At 58.4% G+C, this 17,984-nt stretch overlaps 1 protein-coding gene across 1 annotated transcript; it reads left to right on the top strand.

Annotated features, from left to right (window-relative positions):
* The first annotated feature begins 678 nt into the window (after positions 1–678).
* TGME49_311070 (hypothetical protein) lies at positions 679–17,226 on the top strand. Its single transcript, XM_002364310.2, has 6 exons — positions 679–4,183; positions 4,569–6,620; positions 6,942–7,057; positions 7,699–7,755; positions 8,409–14,546; positions 15,274–17,226. Exons 1-6 carry the CDS (start codon positions 4,072–4,074, stop codon positions 15,364–15,366), a joined length of 8,568 nt encoding a protein of 2,855 aa, XP_002364351.1. The 5' UTR covers positions 679–4,071; the 3' UTR covers positions 15,367–17,226.
* Positions 17,227–17,984: the final 758 nt, after the last annotated feature.

The following is a 17,984-nucleotide window of genomic DNA, read 5'->3' as shown; positions in this document are numbered from 1 at the left end:
GACAACGTGGACAGATTTGCGTCACAGCGGAACAGTTGTCAGCACCCCAGTAAAATTTCTCTACGTCACGGAGATATCAACGAGAACGCGTGGCTATGCCGTGCGCTTGCGCTCACAGGAACCAGCGCACAGAGCAGCCAGCGGCTTGAGTGCCCAAAAGGCCCTTGCAATCTCTGGAGAAGTGAGAGAGAAATTTGCTTCGAAGATCAAACAGACGAGTTCTTTGTCGTGTCTATTTCGCTCTCCTGTAGCCAAAAAGACCAGGTTTTGGGGGGTCGCTGGCGTACCACTTTGGATCACTGCATGCCAGCCACAATTGCCATTGCTTGCTCAGCTCAGCGTGTGGGACCGGAGTTCCTGTTGTTGTTGCAAAAGCCAAGACACAAACGGAAGGAAGCGTCACTAAAAGAGCCACTCGCACCTAAGTACACTTTTGTGATCCAATCGTTTGTGAACGGTGTCCGTTTTTGGCGGGTGTGTTCGGCCGAGCGTGTGCATAGGGTGCCGTGGTCACTTAACAGCAGAGCACGAGCAACCCTTGAACGAAAAGTTGCAGAGCAGAGTTTGCGCTTGCTACAGGAGGTCAGCGTCATCTGGCGGCCGCAGTTCAGTCGACGCTGAGCGACAGGTTGTCGCGTGTTTAATCGCCGGCGTGGGGAACAGGTAGTGGAGGGTGGTGGTTTTCCTTTTGGATATTTCCCCCGGAGAGTGAAGGAGATAGATGATGCTAATGGGAAGTTGTCAGTGGTGGAACAAGCAAGGACGCCCGACAAGTGCATACTTCTTCTAGTGTCTCTGCCCTGCGCACCAGAGCTGTTGCCCAGACCGGACTGAGGAGCCGCTGCAGTGCGCCAGATCCTACTGTTGTTCTTTACTTGGTGTGTGATGTTCTTGCCAGTGCCGCAAGTCAAACAGGCCGACGATAAAGTGCACATCCCCACGTTGCCGTCTCCTTACCGGGTGTTGTTGGGGAAGGCGTTTCTTTTGGTCGGCAGTCTTAGCTGTCCAGAACTCTTTCTTCCTCCCGTTGCAACGCGAATCGTGCTGTCTGTTCCCTCATGTCTCTTTACGGCTATCCTAGCGAGCGACGGAAGTGAACGGACTGCCCACCAGCTCCAACGCGCGTCCAAACTAGACTTCTTCGTCCGGGAGTGCTCTTACCTCCAGTTCGTTGGCTTGTGAGTTCGTGGCTCTTCCGTGCCCACTCGTCTCTCTCGTGGAGTACCCACCTTCCGTCACGTGCAATTCCCCTCACGCTTAGTTTCCCTTGTTTTTGACTCACCCGCCACGGAGGGGGTGTCGGTGACCCGAAGCTTCATCGTGTTTTTGTGTGGTAGCTCTCTGTAGTCCGAGACAAGCGCCTGCAAAGTATTCGTTAACGCCTGTGGCCCTACCCAGTTCCAACTCAGTGAGGAATGCGTGCTTGTGCGCCTTCCCGAACAGTTTACTGGGTTTGCCCACCAGCCGCACTGCGGAGTGAACCCGTTCTCCCCAGAGCGACGTTGTTTGTCAGCAGCCCGTCGCGGCAAAAATTCGACCTCAGAAAAAACCTTTTTTTCGCACTTGGCGTCCTTCATAGGTGGCTGTGTCTCCCCTCGCACTCGCCTCCCGCCTCCGTTTCGTGGTCTCCACCCTTCCGGTTGCTTTCCTCGTCCACTGCAGTCGTCTCAGTCAATGCGCCTAACCAATTTGTCCTCTTGTCCTTCTTCAATGTCTCCAATTTCCGTTTTCCTATGTCCGTTTCCCCATTCCGTCTTCTAACGCGTTTCCGTGAAGACACTTGCCTGCGCTCGAACATGGCACGTGACGTCTAATTGTACCCGCACTTTGCCTCATGTGAACGTGAAACGCACTGTCCCCTAGTTACTCCCAGCCAAGGCTTTCGGCCATTCGTAGACCCTTCCCCGGCTGCGCGGCCTGAGACCGATATGGCTGGATTCTGCTGCCCGACCTTCAAGCAATAGAAGACGAAACAGATCCAGAGAGGCCCCACTGCGACAGCCACCTGCCTGGTGCAGCAGAATCGTCTCTTAGATTTGCGTGTCTCTGTCGAGAGGAGGTGGCGGAACCGCGTTTCGCGTTTCTGCTGGCTACAAACCGGATGTCTGTTGTGGTGCGTGCTTTCCGGTTTCTCTGGAGAGTATCTTTTCCATCCGCTGGTTGTCTCGTGTACGAAAACACCGCTACCTATTCAGAGTGTGTGTCCGCTTTCAACAAGTCTTTCTGTCGCGTTCTTTGTGAATCCACGCACGGCGTCCATCGCCGGTGCATGCAGTGCCGACCCTTCTGCTCGAATTATTCCGTGCCAATTTGTTCGCTTGTCTTGGTGTCAGGAATCCGTCCACCCTTCTGGCGGAGGCCTCCTCACTGACGATATTCACGGCGGCTGCCGTCAGAAGTGGAACATAAAAACATTCGCCGTGTCGCGATTCGATCGATTCACTGTCAAACTCTCTTCAAGTTGGGTGAATATACGTACACTCCGTCCCGGGCACCGCTGGCCCTGTTCCACGCCGGCCCGCCGTCCTCCACGCGCAAGTGCATCGCCAGCCCACACCGGAGTTTTCTCTGTCGCGGCCGTCTCCGACCTTGAGTGCTCACTTTGCGAATACTTCCGGTCACCGTGGCTGGCGAGCCTGTCCGTTCGTGTCCGGTGCAAACACGGCAGCTTCGTTTAGATTCTGTAGCAGGCGCGTCTCTCCAGCTCCCCAGCAGACCCGCACAGCTCCGCGCGGCCAGCCTTGTGGCTCTGCTCTCGCTCTCTTTCTGTCCGTCAAAGGAGAGCAGACTCGAGGAGCCCACGCGTCGTTAGCCCACACTCAACCTCTCTGTCAACACGAGGATACCTGACACGACACAGTTCGCCGAGGACCTCACACGAATCGCGCGCCTGCGTTCGAGGTGCCGAAGCTTCCACGCTCTCTCTGTAGAAGACTCACTTGTGTCCAGCTGTGCAGGTTTGGCTGAGCAGCATCTCCCCTGCGAGTTGGCCTGCCTTGAACATCCGCAGAGTGAAATAGAAGGCGACAGAGGCTGCGGACTGCGCGCCTCCTGCGCGCTGTCGCTGTTCCAGGACTTCCCCTGTCTGCTTGGGTCATGAGGCGGCGCGGGAGAAGCTGAGCTGCCGCGTGGGCGCCACTTGAGGGGGCGTAGGCCCTCGCGCGCCTTCGGATCGTTCTCTTCTCCGTCGCGCCCTCGGGGTCTCTGGAGGTCGACAGAGCAAGAAGGAGACATATCCGGCGGCACGCGCAAACGAAACGCTCGAAGAGTGAAGCAGCCTCTTCGAGTCCCGGACAACGCAGAGCCTTTGCCTGTCTACCAAGGCCGAGTGCGGATTCCCAACACCCTTTCTCGTCGCTGCAGGGAGGCGAAGAAGCGAGCGCGTCTCGCTCCCAGATCTTCTGTATCCAGAACAAGGAGAGGACTCAGTCCTGTCTAGAGTTCCGTCGCGTCCACGAGTTTCAAGAGGAAGAGCGACAGCGACGAACCATCGTCGTCGTTCCCTCTTCTTGTGCAAAGAACGTCCGAGAACCCCTCCAGCTTCGAACTGGGAAAACTTGGTGTCCGCGAGTATTCCAGTGCAGGGCGCTGGCATCTCTGAGACGTTGGCTACATCGCTCTCGGGTGCGATCCATCGGGCGCAGGCCGAGTCCTTGCACTGGTGGTTGTGTATGCGCCTTATCTTCTCTGTTCCGGTGTTCAAACGGCGCCAGGCGCCTCGCAAAAACGCAGCGGCGTCGCTCGAGGCCTTCCGGAGACAGCTGGGGCGGGACCCTGACACTCAAGCTGGACGACACAGAAACGGAGAGAGACGCCAAGACTGACTGGCAGGTTCGTGCTGCGTCGGGATTCTTACGACGCATGCGGTGGCTCCTCGGACGTGTATCGAGTTCCCCGTGACCTCGCGCTCGGCCTTCTCTGCCAGCTGACGGTGCCTGTCAGGTATCGCTGCAGGCCCAGTCGGCTGATTGCTGCGTCGATTGTTGCCACCGCGGCTCACCGAAAGAGACAGGGAAACGAAGTGAGAAAAGAGTCTCTCTCTTCTCCAGAGCTCCCCTCATCGTGGCCAAAATGCAGAACGAGGCCCTCGCGCGCGGCTCCTTGCCGTGTCCGCCCAGACACAAACCTGCAGGCTTCGCGGCGTGCGAGGGCGCAGCCCAAGAAGACTTGGCAGCCCCAGACAGTAAGACACAGATTGCCAAAGACTGACAAAAGAAACCTAGGGAGAAGCGAGACTCCAAACACGGGAGAACGTTTTCAACTGAGTTGCACGAAGGCATAAGGAAACGCGAAACTCGAGAACTCGAAAGGAGACGGAGACAGATGTTTCCAGAAACTAGAGAAAAACAAAGCACACGCTCCTATAGACAATTGACAGACAGGGAGAAGCAGCAGAGGAAGGGAGGACGACAAGCAAGAAACCAGGAAAGAGAAAGAATGCACGGCACCTGGTCAAAAGAGAAGGCGAAGTATCGAATGAGCGGCTGCTGTCCATCTCGATGTAAACAGCTCGTTTGCCGGCCGGTTTATTTCACCTTCTTCGTGATGTCCGACCTCTTTCTATTCAGGCACAGGCTGCAGTCAGGCATCTGTGTCTACGCTCTCGACAACCGCGGCGACGACGGCCTCGCCGGTGACTGATCACCTTGGCAATCTCTGTGCGTCTGGCGTCTCTTTCTCTCCGCCTCCCAGCCGCCCCTTCCTCCGGGTCGACGGTTCGTCCAGCATGCCTGCATGCTCTCTGTCTGCGGCGCCGGGCTGCGTCGAAGGCTGCGCCTCTGGCCTCACCAGCCCCGTCACTCAGCGCCTCCTCTTCCCGCCTTTCTCTGCGTCGCGCCTACCCTCGAGGGAGGGGGCAACGTGCGCCTCCGCGACTGGCGAACTGGGCGCTCCACCTGGGAAGGCCAGGGAAGAAGGCGGGGCATGCCACTTCGAACCTGGCGAGCGCGGCGGTCTTTCGACTCCCGTACCGCCTTTGACTGAACCTCCAGCGTTTGCGGTGATGCAGGCGAACCGGGTGTCTCAGGAGCGGCCCTTCTCGTTTCACCCTTACGGCGAAGCAGGTCGGCGGGACCTGGTCGCGGCCCTCCCTTGTCAGGCTTCTTCCTCTGCCTTCCTCCCCTTTGCGGATCGGCCAGGACTCGTGCAGATGGCCGGCGAGGTGTACGTACAGCCCACCTTCGCGCCCGCTCGGCTCCCGCTAGCCACGCCGAACAGGCCGGCCGAGGTGGGAGAGGAGAGCGCGCATGCGACGCAGGCGACGCACGCGGGGCCGCCTTCGACTGTTGAAGGAGACGGAGCAGCGGTCGCTGCTTTGGCTGAAGGTCGTCAGGCGGGCCGCTTGCAAGCGTCACTGGGAGCCGCCGTCTGTCATCCCCCGCAGCCGGGCTTCCAGCCCCCGGGGCTTCCTCCCCATGTTCCAGGGCAGACGACCCAAGGCAGTGGTTCTTTCTCGTCGTTTTCGTCCTTTGCGCTGCCCCGCCCCGATCCGTCGGTTGGCGTGCGCGGCGAGGGGCGAGGCGAGCAGGAGGACCTCGGTTCCGGTGTACGTACACCGTCGTCGGTTCTGCGTTCGTCATCCCGGACGTCGAGCGGCCTCGCCACCCTGCGGTCTTCGTCTGTCGCCCTCAGAGGCGTCCAGGGCTGTGCGCCAAGCGCCGCCTTCCAAGAGGTGGGCTGCCTGAGGCACGCACCGTGTCTGTCGCCTTCCCTCGCGGTTGGCAGCAAAGCCGTGGCTTCGGCGCCCTTTCCGAAAGGCGCCGAATCCGGGGCCGCGGGTCCCGGGTCTGCGTACCCCCCGTCGGCTTCGCTGCACCCGACGACCGCAGGGTCCTGCGGCCCACAGCCGGTTCAAGGTGCCCCGTCTGCATCTGCGCCTGCGTCCATGGCCTCCGGAACGCCGCCACTCTTCGTTCCTGCCTCTGCTCCTTTCTCTTCCGTGTGCACCTCGGGAAGCGACCAGGCCGGCTCGTGCGGATTTCCTCCGTCGACAACGAGTCGCTCGGCTTCCGGTCACCCGCCGGGCGTCTCGCCGTCCTTTGGCCTATACCCGCCTTGTTTCCTTTCCAAACTCTCTCCTTCCGCAGCCGCCAATCCACTTCCTCCGCACCTGCTCCTCGCTCATCCGCCGGGCTCCGAGGCGACGGTCCCCCTGTCTGCCTCTGGCGCGTCTCTCGCCCAATCCGCTGCTCCCGCGCCCCCCTTTCTCCCTCCTCCGTCCTTCACCGCAACGCTTGCTCCGCCGAACCTCCCGGCACCTTCTCCCGCTTCCTCTGCGCACGCCCCACATGCACTCCGCGCCCAGTTCCCTCCTGCGCCGATTCAGAACTCGCCCCCTGCTGGCCCGCCGAGCCTGCCCGCGGCTTCTGCGCGCCCGGGTGTATGTACACCCGGCGGGCCGGAGCACGCTGCCTCAAGTGCCTTGGGGACGCCAGGGCCTGCGACAGGTTTGGCGACTTCCCTGCACGTGGGGTCGAGCGTTGCAGCGGTGTGGAGTGCCTTGTGCAGCGCGGGTCTAAATCCAGGCTGTGACTTGTGGCATGCGAAGCAGGTCCTCTGCCAGCGGGAGTCCCGCCCTCTCCGACTCAGTCGCTTCGAAATGGTGGAGGCTTACGCGAAATGTAAGGAAACGAGTTTTGCGGTCAACACGACGGTTTGTTGTACAAAGACACCTGGGACAGTCGCCGCGGCACCGGCGCCGTGTGTTGGAGTCTCCTCGTGCTTGTTGCAGTCTCCAGCGGGATCGTCGCTTTTGTACTTGTAGGAAGATGTTGTCTGTGTTTAGTTTGGTGACTTCTTCGTCCCGCAAAACCGTGCGTCAACGGGCGTTCTTTAGAAGATGTGGGGTTTGTACCGAACGAATAGACGGAACAGCGACAGGAGACAACCTGTCTCCGCGTCTCCTCATCACTCGCTTCGCATGTGCTCTCGTGTTTCTTCAGCCACCCTCTGTCTGTCCTGCGACTCAATGGAACATAAAATCACCAACTGTCCCTTCGGCGAGTTCGTCTGCCCCAACTGCCACAGATCGTCGCACCGCGGCGAGCACTGCCCCCTCGTGAGCCGAGACTTCATTCTTCTCACCTCTTCCTCTCGCCTCTTCCTCCCTCTTTGGCTCCTCTCTCACGTGCTTACGTCCACATCCTTTCTTTCTCTTGTTTTCCTTCGACTCGCCGCTCTCCTCTCCTTCCTCATAGTCGCTTTCCTTCTCTCCCCCACTCCTGCGTTGCTGCCCTGTCCCTTCGTTCCTCGAACTCTTTCTCCCTCCTCTCGTCTGCTCGTCTCGCGCCCGTCTGCCTCTCCGCTCGCCGTCTCCTCCCTTCTCCACTTTCTGTCAACGCTCTTCCCTTCTCGCTGTCTCCTCGATGGGCTGCCCTCGATTCTCTCGCCTACCCTCGTTCCTTGTCTGCATGCACAAAGGAGAGACACGTACACTGGGAAGTCGTGCGCGCTCTCTTTCACATCGTTTTCTCGGATCCTATTGATCTCATTTTTCTGTCACCCTCTCTGTGCGCCGGGTGGCGTCCGTGTTTATTTCGCTTCGCGCGACGTCGAGGCCGTGGGTTTGCTCTTCAGTTCCATAAGATGCAACATCTCGACTTTCTTCACGATGCGTCTGCTCCACGTGCTCCCCCCAGATTGTGAGTGTCTTCTTCCCTGCACTTTTCTCTGTTTTCTCTGTCACATTCTGTTTCTCAGCCGTGCAGGTTCTGCTTCGAGTGCCACTCTGGCATTTCTGTGAACGAATGCATCCGGGTGAGCTTCCCGTGTCAGACAGAAGTCACCCCCTTCGCTTCTCTCTCTGCGCGTTCTTGCTTTCGTTTTTTCTCTTTTTTCCTTGTCTCACCTCTGTTTCTTTTGTCTGCTTTGTCGTCTCTGTGTCCCCCTGTCCCCTGCCTCCCTCCCACGCGTCGCCTCTCCTTGTGTCTCTGTCTAGCACCCTCACCTGCCTTTCCTGTAGCCATCCCTGTCTCCCGTCCTCCCTCAGCTTCGTCTCTCTCACCGCCCTCAATCAGCCCACTCGGGGAACGATGACGCCTGTCTCTCTGCGACTTGCGTCACGGCCGTGTGACCGCCTCAGCTGATCTCGAGGGCAGTGATGCGCTCCTGAGTGTGACGGCAGAAGCAGTGAAGGAAGACTCCTTGCTGGGGCGGTGCTGTGCAGCAGTCGCCAGGAGCTTGGTGACCTTCTCTCACAAGCGAAGGGTGGCCATTACCGTGGAAATCGACCCACCTGAACACACACGGTTCTGTTATTCACAGACGGTTCCTCCGTGTTCACAGCTCGTCCCCCGTGTTTTTTAACAGTTTAAAACGAAACATGTTTTTGAATCCAGTCGCAATTCGAAGCTTGAGATACTTTTAACTCGGCAGTTTAAATAAATCGTTAAACATTTTCCTGTCTTCAGCGGACTGTGCGGCAACCCCTGGAACGCCTCTTGGGCGTGAAGATGCCTTTGGACGCGGCGCTGTGTCGGGCGTCGGGCTCTTCGCCGTTCGCCTCTTCGGTTGGTGACGGCGGAAAAGCTAATGGCCGGTGGACTGTCGACGATCTGTCGCTGCACGTAGCTGACAGACCCAACACAGCGCATGGCCGAAGCGTGTATGTCTCCAACATGGTCCCGGGAACGACGAAGGAGGCGTTGCGGACCGCGATCAATCTGCTGCTCGAACACGGCTGTGTCCTGTCTGTGGAGATGCGGGAGCGGAGCAATCTGCAGCCGTACGCGTTCGTCGAGCTGTCTACGCTTCAGGCCGCCTACGAACTCGTCCAGCAGAAGAAGACGGCTCTGGTTATCCGCGACCAACAGCTCAAGGTCCAGTTCAAGAAGATCGGTCTCACCTGTACCTCCACCGCGCGGCTTCGACTCACGTCTGACGCGTCCCACATGGGTCTCGAAGACGACGCCGGCCACGGCAAACCCGGCGTCTCGGGTGTATGTACACCCGAAACTGGCCGGGACAGCGCGACCAGCGAGGCGAGCGTGGAGCGGGACCGCGCGCAGCTCGCGCAGGTGCTGCTGCAGAGCACCGAACCGTTTCTCCCCACCGGCCAGTCTGTGCATGAAGTTTGCCGCCTGGTCGCGGTGAAACTCGCGAAGGACTACGGCCTCTCCTCGCCGCTGCTGCTCGACGCGGTGCCCTCCGCATTCTTTCCGCGAGGCCCTGGAGCCGCGCATGCGCTCCCCTATTACCACCTGCAGAACTCCCTGAACGCGGCCCACCCGCAGGTCTTCGCCTCTTGTGTGTCTCGTGAAGAAACACCTGGCGAAGACCGTTTCGGCCGGGTCCCCAGAGGATCTGTCGGATCTCTCGGCGGCCAACCCCGCAACGAGTTTGGTGAGAAACAGGGCCCCTTCCCTTCCGATTCTCCCTTCTCCTCGGCTGCTTCTTCCTCTTCTTTCTCCTCGTCGGCGGGGGCTCCCGGCGTGCGAAGAGTTTCGGAACAGGCGGGGCGTCAAAGCGACCCGCTGTCTCTGAGTGGAGGCAGCGGCCGGGGGAGTCTGACGCACTTCAGGGCTGGACAGGAGCCGGTGCCGGAGAGCTCCGCTGCTTCCGCTGCGTGCGGGCTCTCCAGTGCGCTCTCGGGTGTACGTACACCGCTGGAAACGAGTGCAAATGCCCACTTCTCTTCTGGCGGCCACCCTCTTGAGCGTGGGGCCGGCGACGCTGGAGGCGCGGAGACCCAGGGCCGCTCTGAAATGTCTCTGTCCGACTCTTTGGAGAGGCAAAGCAGTCGCACCGAGATTGCGGGGCAGAGCCTCGGGATGCCACGACCCTCTCGGGAAGTCCCATCGCGGTTCTGGGGCGCTGACGACGGCGGGGCGCTCTGCTTGAGCGACCTGGAGACCGAGAATCAACGAGTGCACGACGGCGACAGGCTAGGTCCCCGCACCGTGACCGGGTATCCATATCCGCCGTTCCGAGCCAATGGGCAAAACCGCGAGGAAGAAACCCGCAGGCGGTTTGACGCGGAGTTCCTGCCGGCGCACCTCGGCGCCACACTCGCAGAGGGCTCGAATAGACACCAACTTGCTGTCCACGCTGACCGCGGAGACACTCAGCCAGAGCGGCGCGAGGCGCTCGGAAGCATTCTGGGCCGGGACGCGGACCGACGGTGCGAAGCTGCCAGACAAGGCCAGCGAGACGGGAACAGAGACAGTTTGAGTAAAGGGTATGGGGAGGCGCAAGGCAAGTGTGGAGATGAATGTGGAACTGCAGGCGGATCTTTGAACAGAACCCGGTACGCCTGCGATGGCGATGAGAGCCCACAGAGATCGACAAGCCGTCACGATGTAGATGGTGGGTGTCTTGCGGCTGCTGCGAAGAACGGGGTGTCGAAGACCAGTCTCACCGAGCACGAGTTCCTCAGCTTGAAAGGCTGCATCGATGGAAACGTCGCGTTGCAGGTCGGCTTTGGAGTCTCAGGTTCTTCGTGGGGACGCATCGAAGATCGAAAACTGGAAGGCGACGCGTCTCTCTCCTCATTCGCATCCGCGCCCTCTGCTTTGCTGTCGGCGCCCTCGACATCGGGCGTCACACCAGCGGGAGGCGCCCCCCACCTGGGAAGAGATGCAGGGAGCGAGGCTCCCAGCCGCCAGGTGTATGCACACCCGACGCCGGGGGTCGCCCCGCTGTCTGTACACCCCAAGGACTTTGCAGACGTTTGCGATGGGCAGGGGGAACGAGGAATGCCTGCGAATGAAGGTCTTCAGGAGTTCTCTGCGGGAGACAGGCCTGCTGCGTTTCAGGCGCGCGTCGCCTCCGGGTGCGCAAATTCTGTCGCCAGGTGCCCAGGGCTCCTGCCACCTGGCCTTTCTCCGCTTTTCGGCCGTCACGATGTGGAACATCTCCAGCGTCGAGGTGCGAGCTGTGAAGGCCGGACAAGCAGTTTCGATGTCGAGGATCTCTCTCGACAACGCACTTCGTCTTTCTTCTCTTCTCTCTTTTCCTTTTCTGAAAATGAAGGGAGCGGCCTCGCCGAGGCGCGGAGAATGGAGACGACCGAAACGGTTGCGGAGCTCCTCGGCTCGGCCGACGACGGCAGACAGGAGGCGCAGAGAGAAAAGCGAGAAGACGAGAAGGGCCAGCACACCCATGGTTCACGACAGAGAGGGAAAGGAGAAGCAGAGATTCCAAAATGTGGAGACCCGGACGCAGAGACTGCGAGAGAGCAAGGTATTACGTCGCGCTCCTCTTTGTTTCTGTCGTCGTCTGCAGGCAGTACGCTGTCGAGCGCAAGCGGAGGGGCGGGGACAACGCCTGGGACGGCGAACGACACACCCCTCTCCTTTGTGTCTTCTTCCTCGAGTTCCTCTGCCTCTTCTCTCTCCAGCTCGCTCGCCTCGTCGCTGTCGTCTGGGCCGATCCTGACGGCGTCCTCGCCGCCGAGTGGCGGAGGACGTACACCCCAGCATGACGTAGATGGTCTGGCCGCGTTTTCGGGTGTCATGACACCTCGACGGTTGAGCGAAGACCCGGCGGTGGCCTTGGCGGCAGAGCCGTCGCAGCCGCAGCCTGTTTCTTTCCTTTCTTCCTGGGGCGGGTGGATGACGCGGAGCCGAGATAGCGATCCGTCTCGGGTGGACGCGACGATTTACGCGAAGGACGAGCACCTGTGCGACTCCACTCGGCGCCTCTCCTCGAGTCTCTCTTCTCTCTCCTCTTCGTTTTCTTCCTTCGCCTCTCCCCTGTCGGCTTCTCACGCTTCGCACACCTCAGCCTGCCTCTCTGCACCCGACGGCGGTGCCCAGCGCGCATCCCTCACAAACGACGGGACTCTTTTCGGAGGAGGCAGCAGCGGAGACGCGGAGGCAGGTCCCTCCGAGGGTCCTCGCCAAGCTGACAGCGGCCGCCCCTGTCTCCACGAAGCCTCGCGAGAGACTCTCAGTGCCCGAACTCGCGGGTGTGCGCCTCCGGCCGGCCCGCGCGCGTGGGAAGAAGAGAGCAAGAGAGAGACGAGAGACGACACAGCCGGAGACGCAGGAAGAGACATGCGACGAGAGGGAGACGCGCGTCTGTTTCGGTTCCCGTTTCTCGCCAGAAGCGAAACAGAGGCCGCGGCGGACTTCGCTCCGGGGCCCTCGTGTGGGGTTTCGCCTTTCAGTTCCGAGAGAGGCGCGCTCGCGCGGGGGAGCTCGCTGACGCTGCCGCTGTCTCTGAGCACTCGAAGCACAGAGGAGGAAGACGAAGGTCGAGAGCCCGAGAGAAGAACAAAGCTGAAAACTGGCGAGAAGGCCTGGATGCGCAGCTCCTCTGCCCGAGAAGCCAGTGAAACTGAGGTGGACGCGAATTCGACCCTCGTGCCGCTCTCGCAGACTTTTGCGAAATCGCGTGAGGAAAGGTTTCGACGCGAAGAAGAGGGAGGAGACGGCAACGCCCTCAAAAAGGGCGGGACCGTCGACACCGCGACTGTACGGACAGGGTCTCCGTCGTTGTCCTCGGCTTCTACGGCGTGTCTCCGGAAGCAAGTCGAATTCAAATCTGTATATGCAGAGGGCCAAAGCCGGTCGCTGCGCTTCTGTCTCGCGACGGCGGAGGCTCTCGCAGCGCGCGACGAGGAAGCCTCTCCCTTCTTCTTCTTTCCTCTCTCTCAAACACCAGTGGAGGCCCCTGCTTCCACAGCGACAGACGTATCTGGCCTGTTAGAAGGAAAAGACGCGAGAGCCGGACGAGCAGAAGCGACGGCAAGAAACGGAGAGAGATTCGAAGGGGAGAGAGGCGCGTGCTGGCCTGGCGAGGGTCGTGAGGCTTCGGCGGCTTCGCTGCTTCTGAGGAGCTTCGCAAACTCAACTGAGGAGCCGGAGTCACTGCCTGTCTCGTCTTCGTCGCTGTTTCCAGCGGGGAGAGAAAGCACGAGTTCGCTGTTGTTGTCTTCTGCGGGGGGCGCGGAAGCGAGAAGACTCGGGGCTCCAGAAAAAAGCTGCGAACGAGAAGAGGCGCCTCGGTCTCCGGAGGGGGACGAGCATCCGACACTCTCCCATCTCGCGGCCCATCAACAGGGTCTGCCTCCGCTTGTCGGCGCTGGTCTGGACTCGTCGCTGGGGGTTTCCTTTCCTCCTCTTTTGTCGCCTTCCTCTCCATTGTTGAGATGCCAGCAGACAGGCGAGCACTCGATTTCCTCACCAGAGGAGAAGGCTGCCCGCTGCGGCTCCGGGCGGACTGCGGATGGCCAGGCCGCGGCGCGCCGGGGACAGCAGAGGGGCGAAGAGACGCCTCGGAACGGAGGCGAACACTCCGGCGAAGCGGCGGCGCAGCTTGCGAGCTTCTCATTGCATGCAGCTACGCCTTCCGAAAAGGACAAAAGGAGTAGATTCAGAGACGACGGGGGCCGCATCCACCGCCGGGAAGGTCGAGAAGAAGCCTCGCAGAAGCTGGAGAGGAGAAGGGAGGGCGACGCGACGTCCGGCGACGAGGAGACGAAGGGGGAGGAGACGCGCGAACGAGGAGAGGCGCGAGAAGCGGAGAGAACTGGGAACTTCTCAACCGAGAGAGAAGCGAAGTTTGAAGACGCGGAAGAGCGGCCTGCGTTATCAGGGTGGCAGACTCAGAGGACTTCACTGCGGGAGAGAGAGGAAGCTGCGCTGTCTGTCGACTTTGCCTCAGCGTCTGGAAAGGGTGCCCCGTGGAGGCGAGAACAGGGCGAGGACTCAGCGCGAGGGTCTGTCGCGGTGAAGAAAGGCCAGGTCGCAGGTGACGAGAATGCGTTTCTGCTGTTCACCAGCCAGGAGCAGGAACGGGAGCGCGTTGTCTGTGCCGAGGACGAAAGGCAGAGAATCACCACAAAGGTGGCTCGCGAGCGCGAGGCAGAAGGTGAAAGAGTGAGGAAGGAATTGGCATCCGAGAAGGCGAGAGCACCGAACGATGCAGGGAGTCCCGGCTCGTCCCCTGAAGGAGGGTGTCAAGTCTCAAAAGACGCGAAGGCAGAGGAGTGGAATGCGAAAACGGGAAGCGGAGGCATCTCCTTGACTGCGACAGTGGGAATGAAGACCGGAAAAGAGACCCTCGAGGCCCGGGGGTGTCTCTCGCGTTCGTTCGCCGGCGGTGATGTCTCCAGAGACACCGACTTTCAGAGTTTGAGGCAGAAGGCTGGGACGAAGAAAGAAACAAAAAGCGAGAAGTGTCTCCCTCGCTGTGCTTCCCTTGTCGCAGAGGCGCCGAAGGCGACGGCGGGAGAACAGCTCTCAGACGAAAGCCGCAACCTGCGAGAGGAGCCGACACTGGAAAAGGCGAGAGAGACAAACGAGATGAGGACAGAGGAGACAGTTGGGCAGTCTCCCGCGCAGGGTGGCGCCGCAGAAGGTCGAAGGATAGAAAGGGAAGAGACCCTAGAGGACGGAGAAGAGAAGACGCGTCTTTGCGAAGACGGATCGACGGGGGAGTGGAGACGAAACGAGAGGCAAGAGGAGGGACAGAAGAAAGAGGCAGATGACGGCTTGGGGTCGAACGGGAAGGATACCTCAAAAAAACAAGAGCCTGGAAGGGTCAAGACCGTGGACTTCTCTGGAGACCATGGAAGCAACGTTGATGTGGAGTCTCTTCTTGAGGTAAGTTCTTCGACGGTTTCTTTCTTGTCTCGTCTTCGCGTTTGGGCCTCGTCCAATTGCTTGTCTGTTAGAAAGTAGCCTTTTCTGTCGACGTCTCGTTCTTCTTCCCTGTGTTTCTCTTCGCTTCTGCTTTCCCTGACGTTCGTCGCTCTGCTTCCCTTCCCCTTTCGCGGCCTCCTCTCTCTTTCTTGTCCATTCTCTGCGTCGCTTCTCAGTTATCCACATCGTCTTCAGTTCTCTCTCAGTGTCGGATCCGCCGCACCGCGTCCTCGTCGGTAGCCTCTGTGGCTGTTTGATTTGTGTGTCGTGCTGCTCGAGCGGAGTTCTGCCGGGCGGGCGTCACTGAAGAAAGCCGACGTTCTCTGTCAGATTCCCTGGCAACAACGTTGCTTGTGTGTCTCCCTCAAGGGACCTCGACTTCCCTGGGGCGTCGCTGTGCCTCTGCGTCTTCCCGATTCACACGTTTCCCCGTCTCTTTTCTCTCGTCTTTGTCTCCTGCCTGTCTTGTCGCTTCTCTCTTTCTTGTCTCTTGATTTTCGTCTTGCTCTCCCGTCTCCTATTTTGTTTCTCTCCTGTCTCTTGATTCACTCCTTTGTCTCGTCCCTCGCTATGCGTCTTCCTCTCTAGAAGCGCACGTTCAGTCTGCCTTGTTCTCTGCGACTCCAGACACGAAAAGGCGGGCGGTGTTCACATGTAGATCTCTGTGCCATGTGGAACTTCTTTTCAGCGAATTGACGGCATTACGCGGCAACTACCCCCGTCTGTCCTCGACGCAGTTCTCTCCAGCCTGGCGTCTGCTCGCAGCCCCGCCGAACGCTGAGGCGCAGGCATTCGGCTGCTTTGCTTGTTCTCTCGTTTTTGTTTCTGTCCTCCGTCGCCTCCGAACTGCGGGAAGGTGGCAGGTCCTTTACACTTTTTTCTCCTCGCTTCGTTTCAATTCCACATCCTCCTCTTACTCGACCAATCTGTTTTTTGCATGCATATGTACGTGATGAACACTAAGTGTCTGTACATATGTGTGGACATAGAGGCTTCACAAGTGGACAAAAGAATGCATGTGAGTACATGTAAAAGTTTGTGTATATGTCTGGGCGCGGGTATACGTATCGGTGTATGTATAAATGGAGTAAAGTGTCCATGTTTGGACGTGGAGAGGAGTAGATTTCCTTGCAAGTGACGGTGACAAGGCTGTGGAAGTGAAGGTGCGACAGTCTCAAGAAGAGAGCTGTCACGAGCCGTTCGACTGTTTCGGCTTTTGGGGGGTGTCTGCCGACGTGCAGACTTCTCGCGGAATTTGTTCTAGATTTTGGAATACCCCCCGCGTCTTATATAAACATCGATTGTGTTCGGAAGTATCTTTCTCCGGCGTCGCAAGAGACTGAAGAACAGCCTCTTGTTCGTGGCGAGGCGAGATAGGCCCGCCTCGTCCCTTGGTCGACTTCCTCTTTTTACGTTTTCCACTGTCCCGGCTCTTGCCTTCTTCTTTTGTTTCTGTCTTCTCCCCTTGTCATCCGTTTGACTTCCGTGCGACAGTCGGGGCGTGATTCTGCTTGCTTCCTTTTCTCTTCGCATCCGTCATTTTTCCGTCTGTCCTGTCGCCCCGACCTCTACATAGAATGCCCCTTTCGGGGTGAGTACTTCGGGGTTCAGACTTCTCCGAAGTTGGAGTGTAGCGACGCCCTGGCTTCTGTATGCGTTGAGAGGTGCAGGACGCGCAGGACAGGAACAGAATGAGAGGATCCGTGGTTTTATTTACTGTCGAGTTCAACATCGTGCAACAGATATGCCTAGGTGATTGCCTGGGTGTGCCTCTCCGTGTTTGTCGCATTCACTGAAACCCGACATGTCGATTCAGATGCGAACACGAGGTGTACATACACCCGGGCGCAGGTCCAGCACCGCCGGATACAGCTGCATCGATTTCCAGTTGTGTGTCCATCCTAGGATTCACCGACCTCGAGTCCTGCAGCCACTGGGGAGACCGCCTGGCTCCCTTTTGAGTGTACGTTTTTCTGTGTGTGCTTATCCGGCTGAAAAGGGCGCGTTACTCCTTTTCACCGCTGTTCTGTGAGGCCCGTCTCGCCTCGACGTTTGCTTTGTGACAGCGCGGAACTGTTTCCGTGTCCCGTTTTTCCGTGTCTTTGTTTTCGACGACGAAGTGTACGCGTCAGATTCTTCCGCGTGTTTTACCAGTTCTACGCTGCTGCGACAGAACTCAGGCAAACCTCTCATGTTTTGTCTCATATTTTAGGCGTTCCGCTTGGGGCGAAAGACAAAATCCAGCGTGCCCAGAATTGCACAGAGCGCCAAACGGGTTTTCCAGGTGTATGCGCACCTGAGGTGACTGCCTCGGGCTCCTCAGGTGTACGTACACCTGGAGGCCGACAGGAGGCTTTTTCGTGGTCGGGCGTTGAATCTTCACCCCGTCCCAGAATGATGCTTCTACGGTTTGTCCTTTTCAATACGTTTTTCCTCTTTTGCTGTCTCCCTCGCTTACTGGTCTCGCTTCCGTGCCTGCCCCGCCGTTATCCTTTCATCTCGCCCTTCCCTTAGTTTTCCGGTTTTTTTCTCTTCCTGCCTGTCTCTGGCGTGGTGCCGTGGCGGCGGGCTGTCCTGCACATGGACATACAGAAGCGTGAGACGACTTTGAACAATTTCTGCCGGATTTTCTCTCCTCGCGGGCTCCTGTACCATCGCTTGGGTCTGACATCCTTACCTGCCTTTTCTCCTCTTCGCTTTTCTCCCAGGCTTCTCGAAACTCTCGCTTGCCTTCCCCCTTCCACAATCGCACGTGCATGCAGTCGCAGACACTCCAGTTCCCTTTCGCAACAAACAGGGTGTTTGCTGCGCCTTCCTACCAAGCCTTTCCGTAGGCATGCGTGCAAATATACGTGGACGCATGTATACGCACAAATATATATATATATATATATATATATATACATACATACATACATACACTCTGGTTTGATGTATAGTTTTGGCACAAGTCGCAGGACGAGACAAACACGCACAATTCAATCTCTCCTCTTTGAGGTCGCTCTTCTTCCTTATCTCGTTTGTATGCACCACCTGAAAGGATACGCTACCCTTCTTACGCAAACTGCGTATATATATATATATATATATATACATGTCGATATTTGTGTCCAGAATAGAGTCGTATATGTATATGTATCAGCACATGCATGTCGGCGTGTTTGTGGTTCCCACCGAAAACTCCCAAATTTTCTTCAGAGTTACAGGTAGCATGGACTGTTGCATTGAAACGGTCTCCCCCCTTCGATTACTGACTGGAATCCTCTTGTGTCAATAACGTTGTCTATATATATATATATATAATATTGATATATAAATGTATATGCATATGTATATATATATATATATACACGGGTAAATGTGAATCGTGTACTTGCGGTATGGCGCAAGTCTATTCCC

The sequence above is a fragment of the Toxoplasma gondii genome, chromosome XI (genome assembly GCF_000006565.2).
Source record: "Toxoplasma gondii ME49 chromosome XI, whole genome shotgun sequence".
NCBI classification, from domain to species: domain Eukaryota; phylum Apicomplexa; class Conoidasida; order Eucoccidiorida; family Sarcocystidae; genus Toxoplasma; species Toxoplasma gondii.
Note: the sequence above shows the minus strand (reverse complement) of the source record. Positions and strands in the feature narration are given on the sequence as shown.